The sequence below is a fragment of the Plecotus auritus genome, assembly GCF_963455305.1.
Source record: "Plecotus auritus genome assembly, chromosome: 10".
NCBI lineage: Eukaryota > Metazoa > Chordata > Mammalia > Chiroptera > Vespertilionidae > Plecotus > Plecotus auritus.
The window spans coordinates 20,330,760-20,353,449 of NC_137785.1; the positions used below are offsets into that span (position 1 = coordinate 20,330,760).

At 50.3% G+C, this 22,690-nt stretch overlaps 3 protein-coding genes across 17 annotated transcripts in view; 2 read left to right on the forward strand and 1 right to left on the reverse strand.

Moving 5' to 3' along the window:
* SNRPA (small nuclear ribonucleoprotein polypeptide A) overlaps positions 1-22,690 on the reverse strand; it is a 752,186-nt gene that overhangs the window by 39,057 nt on the left and 690,439 nt on the right. The window lies entirely within an intron of this gene.
* COQ8B (coenzyme Q8B) lies at positions 1,360-20,620 on the forward strand. 13 transcript variants are annotated; one of them, XM_080643395.1, is made up of 15 exons: positions 1,360-1,448; positions 1,859-1,963; positions 2,099-2,218; positions 2,364-2,430; positions 3,809-3,886; positions 7,750-7,872; positions 8,014-8,099; positions 9,048-9,188; positions 9,273-9,354; positions 10,093-10,186; positions 12,442-12,583; positions 12,733-12,840; positions 15,553-15,618; positions 19,255-19,341; positions 19,767-20,620. In XM_080643395.1, exons 2-15 carry the CDS (start codon positions 1,862-1,864, stop codon positions 20,067-20,069), a joined length of 1,599 nt encoding a protein of 532 aa, XP_080499521.1. In that variant the 5' UTR covers positions 1,360-1,448; positions 1,859-1,861; the 3' UTR covers positions 20,070-20,620. The 13 variants fall into 13 exon arrangements, with proteins under 13 accessions (XP_080499521.1, XP_080499531.1, XP_080499520.1 ...); XM_080643405.1 differs by having other exon boundaries at positions 1,368-1,466; XM_080643394.1 differs by having other exon boundaries at positions 1,368-1,424.
* Positions 21,441-22,690, forward strand: part of NUMBL (NUMB like endocytic adaptor protein) — a 36,546-nt gene continuing 35,296 nt past the window's right edge. For 2 of the 3 annotated variants that reach the window (XM_080643390.1, XM_080643391.1), the window contains exon 1: positions 21,441-21,648. In XM_080643390.1, the coding sequence (XP_080499516.1) occupies positions 21,625-21,648 (24 nt within the window). In that variant the 5' untranslated portion in view covers positions 21,441-21,624. The remainder of the gene's footprint in view (positions 21,649-22,690) is intronic. The other variant, XM_080643392.1, reaches the window with a different exon arrangement.

The following is a 22,690-nucleotide window of genomic DNA, read 5'->3' on the forward strand; positions in this document are numbered from 1 at the left end:
CACTATTTCACTGCATCTCTCTCTCTCTCACTAACACTGAGCAAGAGGTGCTGACACAGCCCCATTTTACAAATGGGGACCCTGAGGCTCAGAGATCTACCAGCCTCTAGCCTTTGTTTATATGACCTTGTGCATGTGGCAGCAGGCTTGGCACCACCTGCCACAACCATGTGAATTAGTTATTGTCATAGGTACTTTTACATATTTTTACCTTCAAGCGTGAACTGTCACCCAGCTCCTGAGTCAGACCCTCATGTCTGAAGGGGGACAGGAGATGGTTTGTCTTGAAATTGAGTCACCTGTGGGAGGGGCATTGGGCCCAGGCCCAGGAATCTAAAATGAGTCATCTCTTCACAGACCAATGACAAGTCATAGCAGAGACCCCCTCACACATCATACAGGCTGGGAAAGAAGTCCAGAAAGGGTCAAGGCTCTTCTGAGGTCACATAGCACAGGGACAGAGACATGAATATCTGATTCCCGACAAAAGGTTAAACAGGGGCAAGGGTTCTGTGGGGAAGTGTCATATGTCCTCCCAGCAGTGGAAGAGAGGACCCAGCCAGCTGCTTCTATTCCAGACTGTGAGAAGAGGGGTGAGTCAGCCTGTTGTGGGGGGAGCAGGCTTTAAGCCGGCCTACACACCCCCACCCAAGACACACACACCCAGATGGGATGGGAGCTGGTTTTCTGGAATGCCAAGTCTCCTGACTCAGCACTGGGAATTTTGGCTCAGTGCGTTCTGGGAAATGTCAGGCCTACGGGAAACAGAGGGGTCTCACTCAGGCTATCCTGCAGGTGGGCGGGGAGCAGAGAGAGCAGGGAATATGAGGGAACCAGGGCCAGTGTGCAAGGAGCTGAGTGTGAGGGGTTTATGTACAGGGGTGAGAGCTGAGGGAGACAATTACCAAGTAAAGAAGGGAGTTTATATGTGCAAGGGAGGAGGCTGGGAGCCAGGATGTGAATGCTTGAAGCAGAGGGTGGATGTGCAAAGTGGATGGGCTCCATGTACATGGGAAATGTTTGCAGGGAAGACGTGTGTTCAAAGGAGAGATGTTGAACATGCTGGAGGTAGAAATGAGATTCGCAAGATGTTCGTGCAGAGGAGAGGTGTGAAGTTTGTTAGGGAGAGGGATGTTTGCAAAGAAGCCGGGGTACGAAACAGAAAGGTCCGCCGCACAACAGGCACTTTGAGATGAGTGGAAGTGCAAAAAGCGCACGTGTGCGCTCCCCGCTTTGCCTGGGTAATCTCCCAACGTCCCCAACGTCCCCGCCCTGGGCCCGCCCCTACGCATAGCGAGGAGTCCTTTGTGCCAGTCAGCGAACTGCTGCTCCGCCATTGGTTAGCTGACCGGAGAGGGCGGGCGTGTGGAGGCTCCCGGAAGTGCTAGAAGCCACCACGCATTACTGACCCGGAGCCCCGAGCTGTGGGTGCTTAGCAACAGGGGGAGGTGCCCAATAACGGGGTGGTGGGTACTCGGGAGGTGTGTGTGTGTGTGGGGGGGGAATTGTGGGTGCCTAGCAACAGAGGTGAAGGCGGTGCCTGGCGACGAGGGGGGCTCAGAGAAGGGGAGAGGTAGCCTGGAGGATCTGTGGGTGTCTAGCAATGAGAGCGGACCCTAGCAACGGCGGGGAAGTGGGACAGGGAAAGTGAGCTTTGGTAGGAAAGCAGGAACAGCTATGGGTGCCTAGCAACCAGAGGGAACCAGGAGAAACTGGAGGGGCCTTTATCAGGGGAGGAAGTCTGCTGGGTGGGAGTCTTAGGGCAGACACGACGACTGTGAAGGCTGGGGTGGGTGGAGCAAAGCAAGAGGTCGGCCCCACAACTCCTGCCCGAATAATTCCTCCTCTTCTCCCCCAGGCGATGTGGCTGGAAGTGGGGGGCCTACTGCGGGGGACCTGTGGACAGCTGGGCCGGACTGTTGGTCTGCCTTATGGGGCCCTGGGGTCTGGGCCCCACTGGTGGGTAAGATACTGGGGAGAGGTCTCCAAGGTGAGGAGCCCGAGGGAATCGTCAGTAAGTAAAGGGATAGGGAGGAATCCAAAGGGCCAGGCAGACCCCATGTCTTCCACTCCTTACCAATGTCCACATCTCTTGCAGGGGCCACGTAAGGGTTCTTGGGCCCAAAAGCTTCATCAGGGTGGGTCTGGCCGAGGCCTGAGTGAGGAGGACATTTGCAAGGCCCGGGAGGCCCAGCTCAGGAAGACACCTCGGCCCCAGGTATCATTGCCTCCCACCTTACCAACAACACCCCATTAAGGCAGCTGGCCCCCCGAGCTTGGGGAATAGTGTGGTGGCAGGTTGTTTGGACTTCCTGGGCACTGTACCCACCTTCCCACCCTCAGACCTTCTCCCCATTTTCCAGCTGAGTGACCGCTCTCGAGAACGCAAGGTGCCTGCCTCCCGCATCAGCCGCTTGGCTAACTTTGGGGGTAGGTGTGACTGTGGGAGATTGTGACTCAGGTCAGAGGAAGCAACATTTACAGAATTAAGTAAGGGAGAGGGTGAATCAGAGACAGAGAGGCGGGAGAGATGAAAAGAGGACGAAAGTAAAGGCCTGCAAAACCAAGAGAAATAGAAGGGAAGGGAATATTTATTGAGAACTCGGTGCAAGGCCCCCCCATACATGTGATATCGGCACCGAGTTGATGATTGCGTATTTCCATTCTATAGATGAGGACATGGAGGCTAAAAGAGGTGAAGTGACTTGACCTCAGGTTAGCAGCAGAATTGTTCACACTTCAGGTCACAATCTGCATGAAATAATTAAAAAGGGTAGAATGGAAAACAGTTCACCTTTACTCTAGTAAAGGAAAATATTTTTTCATGAAACTTTACAGGTATATTGGTACCTACCGGTTATAATGCAAATATCTTCCTCCTGGTTCAAGCTTTAAAGACAGCAATTCACAGTATAAAGAGGAAGTTGAGTGCAGTGGTTAGAGCTTTGGCACTGTGCTGCCACGGGGTTCAAGGGGTGATTCTGCTACATCCTCACTTTGTGACTTTGAATGAGTTACTTAACTTCTCTGAGCCTTGATTTCCTTTCCTGTAAAATGGAAGTTTTTCTATAAAACTTATTACATGAGGGTATGGGGACAACATGAATTAAAGCATATAACCCACTAGGAATGGTTCCTGGCATGTAGAGAGTGCTCAGAAAATGCCAGCTTTGGTTATTTGGTTATGGTGCTAGTGAAAGAGGCAGAGAGACTCAAGCTATCTTTAGGGACAAGGAGACAAGAGGACATCAGTTGTCCAGAACATCAAAAGGAGGAAGAGAGAGAAAGAGGCCTAGATAGATATGTCAAGTGTAGGGGAGGGGGAAGATGAAGAAATAGCTGACTTAGGAAAGGTGAACATGAAGAAGAGGTGTGGACAGAGAAACAGGAATCATAGGAAGTCACAGAGAGACTTGGGGGGACCATTTTGCAGTCTTCTTACCCTTGGCTGTACACGGGAATCATCTGGGATGCTTAATAAGAAGATAAATCCTGAGGCCTCATCTCAGGCCAGTTCAGTCAGAACCTCAGGGGTGGGACCTGGACATTGTATTTACAAAAGCTCCTTACTCGACCCAAATGTGCAGCGAGTGGTGAAAACTGCTAACACAGGAGACAGACCTATAGAGAAGAATAGAGAGAGCTGGCCTCGCCTTGAAGGGAAACCCAAGCAGAGGGAGTAAGTGACTGAGCTAAAGACAGAGAGTTGGGTACAAAGAGCTGGGAGACACCTGTGCTTAGAGACAGAGGAGAGAGGGTCCGGGAGAATGCCCCGGGCAAGAGGGCATTCAGGCTCTTCTCTCCTCAGGACTGGCTGTGGGCTTGGGGCTGGGAGCGCTGGCTGAGATGGTCAAGAAGTCCCTGCCAGGAGAATACCTGCAGTCAGGTGAGTTAGCCACACTGCCTGGGTTCGGGCCCTGGCCTGGCTGTGTGCCCGGGGACAAGAGGCTTCGCCTCTCAGAGCCTGTTTCCTCATGTGGACAGTGGAGGTGATGATAATATACCCACTTCCAGGGTCCCTGTAAAGTGCTCAGAACAGGGTGGAGCCACTGTCAGGGTCCTGATGGATTGAAACGGATCATGAGAAAAAAATTTAAGCCATCCGGAGCTGAGTTCTTCACCCTGAGCAGGAGAAGGCTGAAAATAGGCATGCTAGTGGGAGTCTGTGTCCAACAGAGATGGAACAAGGTGTATGGAGATCAGCTTCTGTAGGTAGGATTCCCCAACAAGTCGATGGCCGAAACAGAAATGGGGGTGGATATTCTAGATTAAAAAGAGACTTGAGATAACTGACAGATGGAATGTGAGGACCATAATTGAATGTTAATTGGAAAAAAAGTAACTAAATCGTGTGGATATAAAGTACAGCACTGGGAATATAGTCAGTAATATTGTTACAACTATGTATAATAGGCAAGTACTAGCCTTACGGGGTGATCACTTCGTAAGTTATGTAAATGTCTAACCACTAAGCTGTGCACCTGAAACTAATATAATGAATGTCAACTCTAATTGAAAATTACAAAATTAAAAGGAAAAAAGAACTAAAAGAATTTTGGGGACAATTAGGAAAATCTGAATATGGATTGGATAGTAAATATTAGAGAATTAGTGTTAATTAGGGGTGATTATGGCACTGTGATTGTATAGGGGAATTTCCTTATTTTTAGCACAGGTTGAGTGGAACTCCATGCAAATGGGTCAGCAAAAAAAAAATAAGTGTTTGGGTACACACACACAGATAAAGCAGAGGAGGCAGAATATTAAAATGTTTGAATCAGGTGTGCATGTGTTCACGATGCAACTTTTTTGTCTGTTTGGATTTTTTTAAAATAAAAAGTTGGAAGTAGGTGGAGGATTAGGCTTTCGGGTAAGGCCAAACTGAGTCTATACCCCGCTCTGCCAGTTCTGTGCTGTGTGACCCAGGGCTGGGCAGTGTACCTCTCTCAATCTCTTGCTTCCTTGCCTTGAAAATTAAGACATTGGTAGTTTTTATTTCCTCGGGTGATTGTAGGGATTCTGCCAGAGAATCCAGAGAGACACTTGGAATTTTGCCTGGCACAGGGTGAGCCCTCAATAAAGAGCTCAATAATTTTTTAAAAATATGTTTTTATTAATTTTAGAGAGAGAAGAAGGAAGAGGGAGATAGGGATAGAAAAATCAATGATGAGCTCGCCAGGACAAGCTCAATAATTTTTTAATAAAATAAATAAAAGTATATTGGCACTTTATTAAATAATAATATAATTTGCATGTAGACTTGCCTACACATCACAAATGTACAGCTTGGTTCATCTTTCACAAAGTGGACACATTGATGCACCCAGATCAAGAAACTCTAGAACATGCCCAGCTGGTGTGGCTCAGTTGACTATCATCCCATGCACCAAGAGGTCACTGATTCAGTTCCCAGTCAGGGCACATGCTAGGGTTGCAGGCTTGATCCCCAGTAGAGGTTGCACAGGAGGCAGCTGATTGAACAGCATTTCTTAAGCTTTTTGGTCTCAGGACCCCTATGCTAGTACACCCTTAAAACTGAGGAATGGATTTTTTGTTTTCAAAAGAGCCCTGGCTGGTATGGCTCAGTGGGTAGAATGTTGGCCTGAACAACAAAAGGTCACAGTGTGGGAGGCAACCAATACACGTGTCTTTCACATGGTTGTTTTTCTCTCTCTTTCTCTTCCTCCCCCATCCCTTCCTCCTTCTAGTCTCTCTAAAAATCAATGGAAAAAATATCCTCAGGTGAGGATTAACAATAATAATAATAATAATAATAATAATAATAATAATAAAGAAACCCTAGAACAGCATTTCTCAAGATTTTCAGTCTCAGGATCCCTATATACCCTTAAAACTAAGGAATGGATTTTTTAAAATGTGGCATATCGCCCTGGCCAGTTTGGCTCAGTGGATAGAGCGTTGGCCTGCAGACTGAAGGGTCCAGGGTTCATTTCTGGTCAAGGGCACATGCCTGGGTTGTGGGCTCCATCCCCAGTAGGGGGCGTGCGGGAGGCAGCCAATCAATGATTCTCTCTCATTGATGTTTCTATCTCTCTCTCCCCCTCCCTTCCTCTCTGAAATGAATAAAAATATATTTTTGAAAAATAAAATAAAAATGTGGTATATCCATACAATGGGATATTATTCAGCCATTAAAAAGGAATAAAGTGCTGTTCCCTGCTACAGTGTATCCTAAGTGAAAGAAGCCAGGCACAAAAGGCCACTTATTGTATGAATCCATTTACATGAAATGCCCAGAATAGCGAAATCTGTGGAGACAGCAAGTAGATTAGTGGTTTCCAGGATTGGGCATGATTGCTAATAATAGGGAAGGGGTTTCTTTTGGGGGATGAAAATGTTCTGGAATTGGTTGTAGTCATAGTTGCACAACTCTCAATATTCTAAAAGCCATTGAGTTATATACCTTAAATGGGTGAATTATATGGTATGAGAATTATCTCTCAATAAAGCTGTTTAAAAATAGAATGAGGATTGACTTGGAGTGGTGAATACACAATACAATATATAGATGATGTATTATGGAATTGTATCCCTGAAACCTATATAATTTTATTAACCAATGTCACCTCAATAAATTCAATAAAAAATAGAATGAGGACCCCAAAGAGCTTGTTTATGTGGGTTATATTTATGGATATTCACTGTATTAGGGATTTTTTTAAAAATGTGTTTTTATTGATTTTAGAGAGAGAGAGGAAGGGGGAGGGAGAGAGAGAGAAACATCAATGTGAGATAAATATCAACATCAATCGGTTGCCTCCCACATGCACCCCTATTGGGGACCAAATCCACTACCTGATCAGGAGTTAAACCAGTGACCTTTGAGTGCAGGGGACGACGCTCTGCCAACTGAACCACACTAGCTAGGGCTCACTGTATTAGAGATCAAAACTGAGAAATTTTAAAACACAGGAACACACACATTTCGTCAGCCATCGGAGCAGTGGTATCATCATGGGTCATGGAGCTTCTGGAATACTCCACAGAACATTTGTGGGAGAATGAGAGTAAAAAGGGGCAAATAACTTTAATATTATTATGATAGCATTTTTGATCCCACAGACCCTCTGACGGATCTCGAGGATCCTCAGGGATCCCCTGAAAATACCTTCTCCAGAAGCTTCTCCAATACCCCACCCTGGGCACTTCCCCATCAAGGGTAACCACTGTTTTGGCTACTAACCCCAAACTTACTTTTGCTAGTTTTTTGCTCTTTACACCAATGTAATGAGTGTATTCTCGTAGGCATCTGGTTTTTTGAATCCATGCATTGTTTGGGAAAGGCATCCATTTTGCTGTGAGTGGATGTAGATGGCTTATTCCTTGTTGCAGTAGTCATTCATTGACTGTTCTACAATTCCTTTGTTCACTGTATTGATGGTCATTTGGGATGTTTCCAGTTTGGGACTTTTATGAGCTTTGCTGCGATGACACCTTTTGGAATATATGTCAGTGGACACATTGATGCATCTCTCTTGGGCATACGTAGGAGAGAAATAGCATCCAGTACAGGCATGTGCTTGACTAGAAACTTCCCCACTGTTTTCCCGTGGGCTTTTACCGTGGCACTGTCATCACCCATCAGCAGTGTTGGCAGTCAGGCTGCTCCACATCGTTGCCAACACTTGATAATGTCTTTTTCATTTGAGCCGTTTTGGTGGGTGTGTAGTGGTGTTATACTGATTATTTTTGTGGTTGTAATACTAATAATCATTCTCTCTACCCCAGAGGGCAGCTTCCAGCCTGGCTCCAGCCCTTTCTTGTCGGAGGCCAATGCTGAGCGGATTGTTCAGACCTTATGTACAGTTCGGGGGGCCGCCCTCAAGATTGGCCAAATGCTCAGCATCCAGGGTACAGCATGACCCTTGACCCCTGATCTCACTTCTACCCTACCCCCTCACCAACAATCCCAGACTTCAGGTACTTCCACAGGGGCCCCCCTCACCTCCTCCCTCACTGCTTCCCTTATTTCTTGTCTCCCTGTCTCCCAAGACAACAGCTTCATCAGCCCCCAGCTTCAGCGGATCTTTGAGCGGGTCCGCCAGAGCGCTGACTTCATGCCCCGCTGGCAGATGCTGGTGAGTGCCCAGTGGGAGAAGGGAGGTGGGCTCCACCTGCCTGTCTCTCCTGGCTTTACTGCTCTACTCCCTGTCAGACTCTGGGCCTTGGTTTCCCCATCTGTAAAATGGATCGCCAAAGCACACTCCTCATAGGATTGTTGTGATGATTAAATAAGGGTGGTGCAGAGCACTTAGTCCAGTCCCTGGCAGGCTCAGTGAGCTGTTAAAGTAGCAGTGAGCACAGTGGTTAGGGGTAAGGCTTCTTGAATTCAAACCCTGGCTCTGCCACTTCCTACCTGTGTGATCTCAGACCTGCGGCCTGACCTCTCTGTGCCTTAGTGTCCTCATTTGTGAAATGGTGATAGTGATAGCTGCCCCACATCATAGTGTTACATAAATTAGTATACAGAAAGCACCTAGAAGGGTTTGCATGAGTGACATGCAAGTTTTAGCTGTCATTATTAACTGTGTTTTTTTTAATTAGAGGAGAGTGTGTCTGTCAATCGGTAGGCATAGCACCTGGCACTAAGAGCCCAAGACAGGCGCTGTTCTTCCAATTACTGTGTAAGGGTATGGAATCCAGAATCCAGCCCCCTGCCTTCTGATCTTTGTTCTGCTCACTCACCATGTGACCCTGGGCAATTATTGCTGCTTTCTGAGCCACTCTGAACAGCACCCAGCCCACAGGAAGTCCTTACATTTTAATTCTTACCTATCTCATTAACTTTGAGTTAATACCAGCTGGGCTGGGCCTCCCTGTCTGCCAGTGCCTGGTTCACCTTGGCTGAGAGACTTCTCTCTGAGCCTCAGTTTCCTCATCTGTAAAGTGGGGTAGCAGCCAAGAGCTTAGCCCAGGGCCCAGCATGTGGTAAGAGTTGGAGTTATTAACTTGTAAAGTGCTTGACACAGGGAATGAACTCAGTTGCCTATAATCATGGTGATGATTGTTACCACTGCTCTCCCTAGAGAGTTCTTGAAGAGGAGCTCGGAAGGGACTGGCAGGCCAAGGTGGCCTCTTTGGAGGAGGTGCCCTTTGCTGCCGCCTCAATTGGGCAGGTGCACCAGGGAATGCTGAGGGATGGGACAGAGGTGGCCGTGAAGATCCAGGTGAGAGGGGGGATGGACAGGTGGCGGTGGGCATCCTGCTGTCCCAGAAGGATGACTCCTCTCTCCCCACCCCTCCCCTCACAGTACCCAGGTGTTGCCCAGAGCATCCAGAGTGATGTCCAGAACCTGCTGGCGGTGCTGAAGATGAGCGTGGCTCTGCCCGAGGGTGAGGTGCCCATGTAGGACTGGTACCCTGAAGAGAGGAAGTGGGGATGAATGGAGGGAGAGCCCAGAGAGTACCAGCTGGGGCAGGGTGTGCCTGTGTCTGAGTGGTGTGAGTGTGTGTTTGAGACGGAAAGAAGGGATGCCAAGGCAGGGAGAGTGTAGAGTACAAGCATGTAAGAAAAGGAGACTTAGAGATTCTGACAGAGATACTGAGAGTCAGAAGCCCAGACCAAAATCCAGAAACAGACACACAGAAGGTACGCAGAGAGGGACTGTTGGTCTGAAAAAGAGCCACAGAAGCAGAAAGAGAGTGTAAGTGGGGCCTCATGTGTTAAAGAGCCTAAAGAAGGTGGATCAGGGTGTGTGTGTGTGTGTGTGTGTGTGTGTGTGAGAGAGAGAGAGAGAGAGAGAGAGAGAGGCAGAGGCAGAAGTAAGATTCAGACAGTATGAAAAAGGTGGAATAGGTGGCATGCGTGACTATGAAAAAGATGCCTCGGGACTGGTGTGCATGCCTGTGAAAGAGACCCCAGTAGAGAGACTTCAGAAGAGCCTGGAGTTATATGAGGACTGAGGGGAGGTGTGTGGACAGACACTGGGGTAAAAGGCTTGGAGCAGAAGGCCTGAGGGACAAGTGAGAGACAGGATCGGCAAGAGGAGACATTCATGAGTGGAGCTGAGGGGCTGGGCGGTGGGTGGACAGCCTGTGACCTTCCTTGGCTGACACGGCTGCTCCCCTCAGGCCTGTTTGCGGAGCAGAGCCTGCAGGCCTTGCAGCAGGAGCTGGCTTGGGAGTGTGACTACCGTCGGGAAGCGGCTTGTGCCCAGAACTTCAGGTGAGCACAAGACTTCAGGTGGTTGCAGGCCCCTCCAGGACCCCTTCCTTCCAGCGCCCCTCCTTCCCTCCCTCCCAGGCTGAGTGGAAGTGGAGCCCTGAAATGAAGCTGGCAAACTCTTTTTCTCTTCATTCGTTTGTTCATCCATTCATCCTTTCACTCATTCCTTCACTTATCCGCTGTGTTCTCTGTGAGCTTGGGCATGTTGCTTCCTCTCTCTAAGTATCAGTTTTCTCATCTGTGGAATGGGTTGGGTAACCTCTTCAGTCCAGTGAGGGAGATGATCTTGTCAGTAGACACTTAGTCACAGAATGAGTTACACCTGCTGCACTGACAAAGCTAGAGCAATCTGACAGCGTCAGGAGTTGGAGAGGACAGGGCTCCAGGGCATTTCTTCTCCGCCAGGGCAGGAGGAGATTTGAGATAAGCCTTTTGGAGACCAGTTTGGCATCATATAATAAGGCTGGATATTCACATACATCCCAATAGTCGCCCTCCTGGCTAATTGCTCTAGGGTCACTAATGCCAGTATACACCATCAGACTTTTCTAGAAAGCTCAGAGTAGTAATAGCTCCACATTGGAAACAACCCAAACCTTTGAAATTTATCCAGTGGGGTGGTTAAATAAATTATGTGATATTCATCAGTGGAATATCATACAGCAGCGAAAACAAATGAATCACAGCTACTGGGAACAGTGTGGTTGTCTCTTAGAAGCATCGTGATATGCAGCAAATACCTCAGTGAGATCCTTCATAGGTTAGTCCATGTGCCGCACCAGCACGGCCAAGGGTGAACCTGAGGAGGGGCGGTGAAGGATTGAAGAAAAGACAGACAAGAGAATACAGCTGGGGCTTGGTGGATCTCCTGTGCCTGGATGAGGACACAAAAGACCCAGCCTGCAAGCTGATGCTTTATTTTGTAGTCCGATTAAAACAAGGGTAGATTAACATGTATACAAATGTTCTTGTATTGGCAACACTTGCTGCACCTCCCACAGCCCATTAGCTACTTAGGAAGGAATTAGGGAGGACTATAAGGTCAGGCTTAATTATGCTAGGAGAGCTCTGCCCTCCAGGCTGGGACTCGTTTGTGGCCCTGCCACAGGTCAGCCAAGGCTTGACCCTAGAGCCCGCTCCCTACAAGCCCACACATTTATTGAGCCAAGCTCTATAAATACAGAGTGAGAGAAAAGGTGGTGGAAGGTAGTGGTTAGGGGCATGGGCCTGGAAAGACGGATGTGGGATCCAGCCCCAGGTCAGCCCTTAGGCTGGTGCCCTGACTCTGCACCGTGGCCTTGGGAGAGTGTCCTCACAGGGCAGTGAAAAGGGAACTGTGCTGATTAAATGCTCAGCACAGGGCCTAGCCCACCAGGAGTGGTTCAAACATCAGAGATTTTATAAACAAGGACAAAAATACAAGCCTGAAGCAGAACCCGGAGGAGGGGGGTGCGAGGTGTAGACTGGGCCAGAGTGCTCCTTGTGGGATCTGGGGAGAGCACTCTCCCACAGGATTTCTTAGTGCCCTTAGAATAAAACCTACATCATTTCCTCTGGTCCCTCCTCATCTCCCTGCCCCCCAACTTACTCTACTCCAGCCATCCCACAGGTCCCCAACCAGAGGCCTCACTCATTGACTCTTATCTCAATCTACGGGTCTATTTGTTTGTTCGAGTTTGGTCTCTGGTGTATGTCAGGGGCAGGCCTGGAGTTCATCCACTGCTCTGTCCCCAGCATGGCCCAGCACAGGGACAGACACTGAGGACTCTTTCCCCTAATTAACCAGTGTTCCCAGTAATGACTTCAAGGAGTAGCGATGAGTATCACTGTAGACTCGAAGATTTGTATATCAGTGACTGTTTTTGTTTTTTTTTTTGGATGAATTAATAAGTTGATGAAAAAAATAATGTTCATGGAGCTTAACACATTAAACTCATCATGAGGCAACTGCATATCATGGAAGTATTTCTGGTAGGGAAGTGGTAACTGGGTCTGTAGCAGCCAGCTTAGGGGCAGGCACAGAGTAGGCCCTATGGAGATGTTTGTTGAATGAATTAATGAATAAAGTGTCTGAATGAATGTCAGTCCAGCCAGGTGTTGGCCATCACTCAGGGCACACAGAGGCAAGAGGAGAGCAGGAGGGAAGGCGAGACATAGATTGTGCATGGAGGACTTCTCAGAGGAGGAGGAGTCCTTGAGCTGGGCCATAGTGGCCTGAAGCCAAGTCCCATCCCCACCCCTCCCTTCTGCCCCAGGCAGCTGTTGGCAGATGACCCGTTCTTCCGGGTGCCGGCAGTGATTAAGGATCTCTGCACTACACGGGTGCTGGGCATGGAGCTGGCTGAAGGGGTCCCCCTGGACCAGTGCCAGAGCCTGAGCCAGGACATCCGAAACCAGGTACATGGCCTCGTAGGACAGCAGGGAGGGTGCTGCCACAAGGCAGGGCCACCAGGGCTGGCCAGACCCATAGTCCCTCTCCAGGCCATAGAGGGCTTGACAGGGGCAGAGGACTCCGAGGTGTCTGTTACTCCTTCTCTCCACCCCAGATCTGCTTCCAGCTGCTGAGGCTGTGTCTGCGGGAGCTGTTTGAGTTCCGATTCATGCAAACGGACCCCAACTGGGCCAACTTCCTATATGATGCCTCCAGCCACCAGGTTGGTTTCCTGTGATGTGTGACAGGGTACATTAACTGCTGTGGAAATACTTTCCAATATTTCAGTAGCTTAGCACAATAGTAGTTTATTACCCACCTGACAGGCTGGGGTAGTTCTCCAGATGGTGATTTGGAGACCCAGGTGCCTTCCCTTTTGTGATTGTGCCATCCCAGGAAAGGAAAGAGATTGAGAGTATAATCCCCTGCTAACTGCTTTGAGCAGAAGTGACACATCATTCCTTTTACCATTCTGCTGATAGCTGTTTACACAACTTGTCTAGGTGCAAAGGATGCTGGGAAAAACAGTCCCTGGCTAGGCAGTGGCTTCCTAGTGGCAATGTGACAGTATAGAAGAGGGAACACAACTTACAGAAGGCAGTTAGTCATCTTTACCGCACTTCTCACTCATTTGGAACACACCAAGCAGCCGCTGCCTCTTGACAACAATGCCAAGACAATCCTGATCCTCACCTTCTCAGAGTTCCTGGCCCAGTGGCAGGACCTGTCACCAGCGGTGACCTAGAGTACTTAGTACCATGATGGAGAAACACAGGCCAGGGTTGTCAGTGGTGAGGGAGGTACAGGGGGTTGTGGGAAGCCAGGTAAAGTGGCTGACCTGTCTGGGTATGTAGAGTCAAGGAAATTATATATATATATTTAAATTTTAAAATTATTTTTATTTAGAGAGGAAGGGAGAGGGAGAGAGAGATAGAAACATCAATGATGAGAGAGAATCACTGATCCGCTGCCTCCTGCATCGAGCCCGCAACCCAGGTGTGTACCCTGACTGGGAATCGAACCATGACCTCTTGGTTCATAGGTCAGTGCTCAACCACTGAGCCACACCAGCTGGGCAAGGAAGTCTTGAAGAAAGTGTCGTTAAAGCTGAAACCAGAAAGATGAGAAGAAGACAGTCATCTGAAGGGCAAGGAAAAGCGTTCCTGGCAGAGCAGTGTGTCCAAAGGCCTGGGGATGAGAGTTTGGATGGAAAGACTCTCAGCGTGCGTGGTTGCCAAGTGGCTTTCCAACGTGGTCTGTCCCCGTTTTATCCCAAGAGGGATCTTTCTCAAATACAGATCTGGCCACACTGTCCCTTCCAGAGTGCCCCAGCGCCCTCAGGATTAAGTCTAAGTCCTTTGCCAAATGTGAAGTGGCCCCCCTGAGTCTCCAGCTTCAGTCCCTTGCCACTGCCTTACCCCCAAGTACACTGTGCACCCCTCCTAGGCTGGTACCCCAAGGAGGGGTTTTCTGACCTGGTAGGTAATAATACATGTCCTGCATCCTGATGTCAATTTATTGGGTCTCAACTGCATTTTTTTGTTTTTGTTTTAAAGACATAGAATAGAAAATATCACTGTGTCACACATGGGAGGGAGCTCTGTTTTAGGACACTTTTGTTTGTTTATATTTATGTGGCATTGGCACTGGTACCCAGTATATTCTGCATTTCTTACTATGGGTTGTAATCAATAATCCCAACTCTACTGCCTAGAGAAACTCCTACACATGCATTCATCGAGCACTGTTTTTAATAGCAAAACCCAGAAACACCCACATTGTCCATCAACCAGATAAATGCTCTGATATATCCACACAGTGAAGTCCTTTCACAGCAGTGAGAAATGAATGAATGAGAGAGCTGCACGTAGCAGTGGGGATAAATAAAAAAATCACGTTGGGCACAAGGAACAAGTTGCAGGATCACTATCATAAATACTACTTATGTGAAGTTTAAATACACAAAACATGACTATCGTTTATGGGTGCAAACATGTAGGAGAAAATGTAGAAATACACACATGGTAATTTCAGGAAATAATAATTTAATAATAATTTCAGGAAAGTGGTGACCCTAGAAAAGAGGGTGGGGATGTGGGGCTGGTAGGATCAGTCCAGGGTATATGGGAGACCCCACCTGGATTGGTATTATTTTATATATATATATATATATATTTTTTTTTAAATATATTTTAATGATTTTTTACAGAGAGGAAGGGAGAGGGATAGAGAGTTAGAAACATCGATGAAAGAGAAACATCTATCAGCTGCCTCCTGCACACCTCCTACTGGGGATGTGCCTGCAACCAAGGTACATGCTCTTGACCAGAATTGAACCTGGGACCCTTCAGTCTGCAGGCCAACACTCTATCCACTGAGCCAAACCGGTCAGAGCTATTTTATATTTTAAGCATGGTGAGATTTGTGTTCACTCTTCCATATATTTTATTCCCTGTATTTTCTTTCTGTGCCTAAAACATGTTATTATAAAAACCATTAGGGCCCTAGCTGGTTTGGCTCAATGGATAGAGCATTGGCCTGTGGACTGAAGGGTCCCGGGTTCGATTCCGGTCAAGGGCACACGCCCAGGTTGCAGGCTGTGCAGGAGGCAGCCAATCAATGATTCTCTTTCATCATTGATGTTTCAATTTCTCTCTCCCTCTCCCTTCCTCTCTCTGAAATCAATAAAAATATATTTTTTAAAAAAATAAACCATTAGGAGCAAAAAAAAAAAAAAAAGCCAAGTCCCTTCAGCTTTGTGTGGGGGTGGATTGGAATTGTAGTGACAGGAGATTAGGAGCCCAGGGACACAGTGGGCGGGGACTCTGGCAGGAGGAGACGGGTGTAGGGAGGAAGGGTGACCCTGGCCACTCCAAATAGACAATGGGGAGCATTACTAGACTCCTAGCATCCCTTTCACCATCCTTGTTCCCAGGTGACCCTGCTGGACTTTGGTGCAAGCCGGGAATTTGGGACTGAATTCACAGACAATTACATTGAGGTGAGTGCCCCCAACCCTGGGATCTGAAGGGCCATTTACTGAGGCAAGGGTGAGAAGGAAAAATATAGTATCTCGAATTAAGAAATAAAAAATAGCTTGGCCGGTGTGGCTCAGTGGTTGAGAGTTGACCCATGAACCTGGAGGGCACATGCCCAGGTTACAGGCTCAATCCCCAGTAGGAGGCGTGCAGGAGGCAGCCAATCGATTCTCATCATTGATGTTTCTCTCTCCCTCTCCCTTCCTCTCTGAAACCAATAAGTAAATTAAAAAAATAATAATAATATTAATAGCAGTTAACAAATACCAAGCACTTAATATTATGTCAGGTGTGGTTTTAAGTGTTACACATTTGGTAATTGATTTAAACCATACAGCAACTGCATGGGGTAAGGACATTCTTAGCTTTGTTTTATCGATGAAGTAACTGGGACTCAGAGAGGTTAAGTCACTTGCCCAAGGTCACAGCAGTCCTGGGATTCAAACTCAGGATGACTGGGTCCACAGCTCATGCTCCCCACACTGACTAGCCTTCTCCTAAGAGAAAGGCCCATGATACTCTTCCTGTCACCATCCCACACCCCACACTGTCCAGGATCTTGGTGTCCAGCCTTGCCCTCACATAACTTCCTGGCGCTGCTTCCGGGGGAGCTGTTCTGTCCTCAGAAAGTGCTTCCTCGCCTGTTGTCTGTCCCTACCACCAACTGGGGTTAACCCTTTGTACACCATAAGCATCTATAGACGCAATTAAATTCAAAATACCATGGCATGTGGGGATAGTTTCCGTTTTGGACGCGTGGCAGTTAACTGGGTAATTTGTCTTAGAGGCCACAGAGAACACTATCTCATTCATTAATTGGTGAGATTGGACAGTCAACCTGGGTTTTCTAATCATTTAGTCATCAATTTGATACCATATCTGTTCCCAACCCTATTCTGGGTAATATTGGGGACAATAGTGACCAATCCAGGACCCCACTTTCAAAGAGTTTACAGTCCAGTGGGGGAACAGGCAGTGAGGACCGGCAGTGAGGACCCAGAGTGGTCACGGTTGGGAGGGGGAAGCACAGGGCATTGTGGGAGCTCAGAGGAGCCTGGCCCAGCCTGTGGAATCAGGAAAGGCTTCCTAAAGGAGACATCAGAATTGAGACCTGAGGGATGAGGAGACCAATCAGGAAGAGGCTAGGAGGGTATTCCAGATGGACATGTACAAAGGCTAAGAGGCAAGAAGAGATATTCCCATTAAAGCAGCACTTCTCAGACTTTAGAGTGTGTGTGAAACCCCCCGTCCCATGACATTGTGAAAATGCAGATTCTGGCCTGGAGTTAGACATAAGATGCTGCATTTCTTTTTTTTTTTTTTTTTTTTTAATATATTTTATTGATTTTTTTACAGAGAGGAAGGGAGAGGGATAGAGAGCTAGAAACATTGATGAGAGAGAAACATCGATCAGCTGCCTCCTGCACACTCCCCACTGGGTATGTGCCCGCAACCAAGGTACATGCCCTTGACTGGAATCGAACCTGGGACCCTTGAGTCTGCAGGCCGATGCTCTATCCACTGAGCCAAACCGGTCAGGGCAGATGCTGCATTTCTAACACGCTCCTTGGTGATGCCAAAGCTGCTTGTACAAGAACCGCACTTTGAGAAGTAAGGTCCTAGGGACCAAGAGGAAGTTCATGTTCTACCTGGGTGGGTAGGTAAGCGGCAGAGCAGGAGCCAGGGATGAGATTGGAGCCAAATCATTCTGCGTCTCAGAAGCCATGCTTTGTAGCTTGTACTTTATTTATTTAATATATTTTTATTGATTTCAGAGAGGTAGGGTGAGGGAGAGAGAGAAACATCAATGATGAGAGAGAATCATTGATTGGCTGCCTCCTGCAATTCCCACACTGGAGATCGAGCCCACAACCTGGGCATGTGCCCTGACTGGTACTCGAACCATGACCTCCTGGTTCATAGGTCGATGCTCAACTATTGAGCCACGCCGCCTGGGCTATAGCTTTTACTTTATATGGGTGCCCTGGGGAGCCATGGGAGGGACTTGAGCAGGAGAGGGGCACAGCCAGAATTAGGAAACCCCCTCTGAATAATGAGTGGTCTTTATTTTTTTTTTAATTGACTTTAAAGAAAGGAAGAGTGTGTGAGAGAGAGAAACATTGATCAGTTACCTCCTATACATGCCCCGACCTGGGATGGAACCTGCAACCTGAGTATGTGCCCTGACCAGGAATGGAACCTGCCACCTTTTGGTATAGGGGACAATGCTCCAACCAATTGAGCCACACTGGTCAGGTCATGAGGGGTCTTTAAGACTGGAGACTGGGAGCCCAGGGAGGCTGTGGGGAGGGGAAGAATAGTGTCTGGGACAAGGCCCAGTGCTCTGGCTTGGGTACTGGGCATAGTGGGGCCACCCTTGAGATGGGAACAGGAAGGAGCAGCTGGACCCACCCCTGGCTACCACATATATAGGCCCTTTGGGTTGAGCCCTCTCTGCAGGCCACTTGAGGCACCACAGGGCGGCCTCTCTGGGTATTTGGGACATCTCATTACCCCGCCCCCTGACTTTAGTATGGCCTTCTTGCCACCTCCCCAGCCGTTTCCAGTTTTAAAAACCCTGTCACACCGGCCCCAAGGACCATAAGTCTGACAGATGGCCAGACAGGCTTGGGCAAGGAAGCCAAGACAGAAAGGAACTGCCAGATTTAACCCCGTGTTCCCCTTCTTCCCAAGAAACTCACTGGTTAAAGGAACGCCCAGGTTCCATTCCTCACCTTTCTATTGCCCACTGTGAGCCTGTTTTCTCTTCTATGAAGTTGGGATCCTCATGTCCACCTCTTAATAACAATAGTAGTTTATAATATTTATGGTGCTTCCTACATGTTGGCATAGTGCTCAGCACTGCACAGCTGTTGGCTCCTCTATCCTCACAACTTCATAAGGAAGCTATTTTCATCATCCCCACTTCACAGATAAGGAAGTAGAGGCCTGAGGCAAAGCAACTTGCCCAGAGTCAGCCAGCAAGTGGCAGAGCTGGGACTGAGCCCAGGCAGGCTGGCTTTCGCCTCTGTCTGCCCACATGCCCTCAAGTCACACTGCCACGTGCACTCATGGCTGGAGGGGTGCTTAGCTCCACACACTAATGTGCCAAACAAAGGTTCATCAAAGGCCTCCTGGGAGCCGGAGCTCGTACTCCATGGGACTGAACGCATCTGGGATCCCTGCTCTCTCAGGGCTCCAATCCGGTGCAGGAGACAGACATCCATCAGATGACCAGAGATGGCCCAGTGGCAACCTCCAATGCCGTTTTAGGTCATGGTCACATCCTTGGCCACATGAATGTTTGGACCCAGGGGAAGCACTTGACATTTACCCTCCTGTGCTGTTTCACTGTTTAGCTTCCAGCAGCCTCTGTGTTCCCAGCCAGGTGGGCAGAACCCCTGGCCATCCCGACCCCCCAGGCTCTGGAACAGTTTTGAGACACAGCTGGGCAAGGTGAGGCGAAAGAAGCCTAGGCAGATGAGAAGGGAACTGGGTACAGGGAGGACCTGGCTACCACCTCCTGTCTCTAGTCCTCCCAGACCCCTCCTTGAACCCTGCTTGCCCTTTGACCCTGTGTTCCACACCTGTCTCCCTAGGTAGTGATGGCTGCAGCCAATGGAGACAGAGACCGGGTCCTACAGAAATCCCAGGACCTCAAGCTCCTCACAGGCTTTGAAACCAAGGTTGGGAGACATAGAGGAGTAGGGGCTGGTGTCTGTTGGGGGGCATGGGGGCTGCTTAACTCTCTGGGGGAATTAGGGAACTGCTGATCTATACTGGGGGACTCTGGGGAGGACTAGGGGAGAATGGGGACTACTTGGCCTGTCAGTAATCCTGGGAAAATGGGCACCACTTACCTATTCTAGATGGAGGGAGTGGGGGAATGGAGGCTGCTTCTCTGTACTATAGAGTGAAGTCTGCTTGTCTATTGGAGGCTCTGAGGGAGTGAAGGGCCATTTTGGGGGGGAGGAGTAAGGGGCTACTTATTTTCTGGGGGCTCTGGAAGGAGTCTGGGGCTTGTGTTTACACTCCAAACTGGGGAGCTAAGTGCTGCTTGTTGGTTCTTAGTTAAGAGAAGGGCTGTGCCTCTGTTCTCCCCCACCCCTAGGCATTCTCCGATGCCCATGTGGAGGCTGTGATGATCCTGGGAGAGCCCTTTGCCACCCAGGGCCCATATGACTTTGGGGCAGGTGACACTGCCCGCCGTGTGCAGGGCCTCATCCCAGTGCTGCTGCAGCACCGGCTCCGCCCACCGCCTGAGGAGACCTATGCCCTGCACCGTAAGCTGGCAGGGGCTTTCCTGGCCTGTGCCCGCCTCCGTGCCCACATCAACTGCCAGGACCTCTTCCAGGACACCTACCACCGCTACTGGGCCAGTCGCCAGTCTCAGCCACTGCCTGAAGCCTCCTGACCAGAGGGGAGGTCTGGTTAGACCACTCAGACAGCTTCCCTTTGGGGAATCCCGCCAGTAGAGGGCCATCCTCCCAAGATGCCTCCTTCCCACTCTGCTCTAGTCTGGGGACCCCACCCAGGCTTCCCATTCTTGCCTAGCACCCTTCCCTGGGAACCCTGGGGCTAGGGAACTCCCCATTTCACACTCCCATATCCTGCTCTCCCCACAGTGGGCATCTGGGAACTCTACTCCAGGGATTGATTTATTTCTGCCAACATTTGAGAGGGCTTCAGGCTCTCTGCATGCCACAGTGGAGATGCAGAATCATTTAGAGGGGAGCCCTTCGCCTATGCCTCAGGTCTCCCCCAGATCAGGCCAATGAGAGGGTAGGGGTGGTGGTTGATGGAGGCAGCCTCCCTCACCCCTTCACCAGCTGCCTTCTCCCTGTCCATCCTCTCTGTGTTAGGGAGGGGTTGGGGGTGTTTGAACCTTCAGTCTGAATAAAAGCAACCCTCCCCTTCCCCAGCTCTTTTCTCTGCGCTGGGGCGGAGGGGAAGGAGTCTAGGATGAGAACGGCCTCCAGGTGCAGATGGCCAGCCCCTTCCTACCCTCTTGTCTGAAAGCCCCAGTTCTGCCCGGGCCATCTGTTGCTAGGATCCTCCTTCTCCCCTTTCTCTCCCACCCCCAACTCCTCCCGCACGTGCTGACCACCTGCTCACAAGACTGTGGCAGCTGAGAAGGCTTTCCCCCACACCACCACCCCGACGCCCCAACCTCGCCTTTGCTAATGGGCCTTTATGCCCCTGCCAGCTGCTTTGCCAAACCCACAGGATCCGGAGGGAGCGGAGGTCGCAGCGGCGGCCAGAACCGCGCCCTAGTCCCAGCCGGCGCCCCCACAGCCTTTGCAAAACGGATCCGCACTAGGACGCAGGGGTCTGTTCATTTCCCCTCCCATTCCTGGCAAAAAGTGCCTCGTCACCGCTTCTTCCTGCCCCCGTTGGGCTGGGAAAACCGTGGGGTTAGCTGGAAGATTTGAGGATGTGGGGCGGGAGGCGTTTCTCGAAGCAACTCTTTCGGACGCGGAACTGAAGGAGAGCTGAGGTCAGTGGTTAAGGAGGGGAAGGGAGTGCAGGCCTCGAAGGACCTGGAGGGAAAGTCGGCGAGGCTACTGTGCACATCCAGTCAGGTACTGGTTAATGGGCGTGGCGGAGCGGTGGCCGCACCAGAGAAGGCGGGGTTACACTTGCGTGTGGGCGTGACTTGGTGGCCAAGGGGCGGCGCTAGTGCCGGCCTAGGCGCAGGGCCGGGGCGGGGTCTTTCTGTGTATCCAGCCGGCGGCGGGCCAGTGGGCGGGGCCGGGGCGGGGAGGCAAGGCGGGAGGGGCGCTCCCTCCGCCCCCGGATCGGAAATCAACGGGAGCGGAGCGAGCTAGAGAGTGTGCATCCCGCACCATCCGCGGGTCTGCATCCCGGGCCAGCGTCCGTCAGAACTGCCGCCGCCGTCACAGCAGCAGCAGCAGTCGGGGATCCGGGCCCAGCCGGGACCGCGGGAGGCGGGGGCGCCCGGGCCCTGGATGTCCCGCAGCGCGGCAGCCAGCGTGAGAAGGGCGGGAGAGTGAGGCTCGGGTGGGGGGCGGCGCCGCTGCTGATGTGGCGGAGGGTGGGATGCACCCCGGTGGAGAGAGGGTGCCAAGGCTGGAGAGTGTGGTCCTGGGTGGGGGTCCACGAACAGGCCCCCACCAAGTCAAAGCTTGGGAGACAGGGGTCTCGCCACAGGCCCTCCTTTACCAAGGCCCTAGAGATAGGGGTCCCGGACACAGAACTCCACCTCAGAAAAATCAAGGACAAGACAGATTCTCGGTACAACTCCCTAGGCAAGGTTTTGGGGATAGGTCCGGGACACAACCCCCAGATGAAGCCAAGGCCCCCTGGAGGCGATTCCAGACCAGACGCCATCCCGACTCCTCCCTGCCTGAGGGGATCTCTGAGCACAACAACCCTCTAGGCAAGGTCTTGGTGGGGTCCCTGGGCACCGATTCCCCACCAACCCAAGACCTGGGGGGATTCCAGGCACGATCTGTCCCTCAGAGGCGTCCTGGGCACAGCATCCCTTACCCCCTCCCCCAATCCTCGGGCAGCGTCCCAGGAACAGCCCCTTCTCAAAACAAGGTCCCAGTGCCTGGGACCCCACCCCCACCCCAGCCTGAATAAAATTAGAGAAATTTCAGGCACATCCCCTTTCCCCTCTCTGCTTGGTCAAGGGTCCCAGGGCTCAGGTCCTCGGGGCCACCCCCTTTGTCCCTGAGGCTGCCCAGCTGCCTGGGAGTGGCCCCACCCTCGGATAATGCGCTGGTCCCCCAGGCTCCAGGATTCATGCTGGAAGGGGTGGGGGCAGCTTCCCAGAGACTGGCTCTAGTCTTGTCAGTCTGCAGCGTCTGAGGTGATGGCGGCTTTGTGTGTGGTACCTGGGGGGAGGGGGAAGCAAGCGATGGGGGGTGCCCTGTGACCCCCTGTTTACGTGACTGGCTATGTGTATCTGTGCTGGTGACTATGAAGAATCCTGTGTGTGTCTGTGTTTTGTGCTTGTGGTTGTGTCTGTGAGTGACCCCAGCATTTGTGTGACTATGTGTACTGGTATAT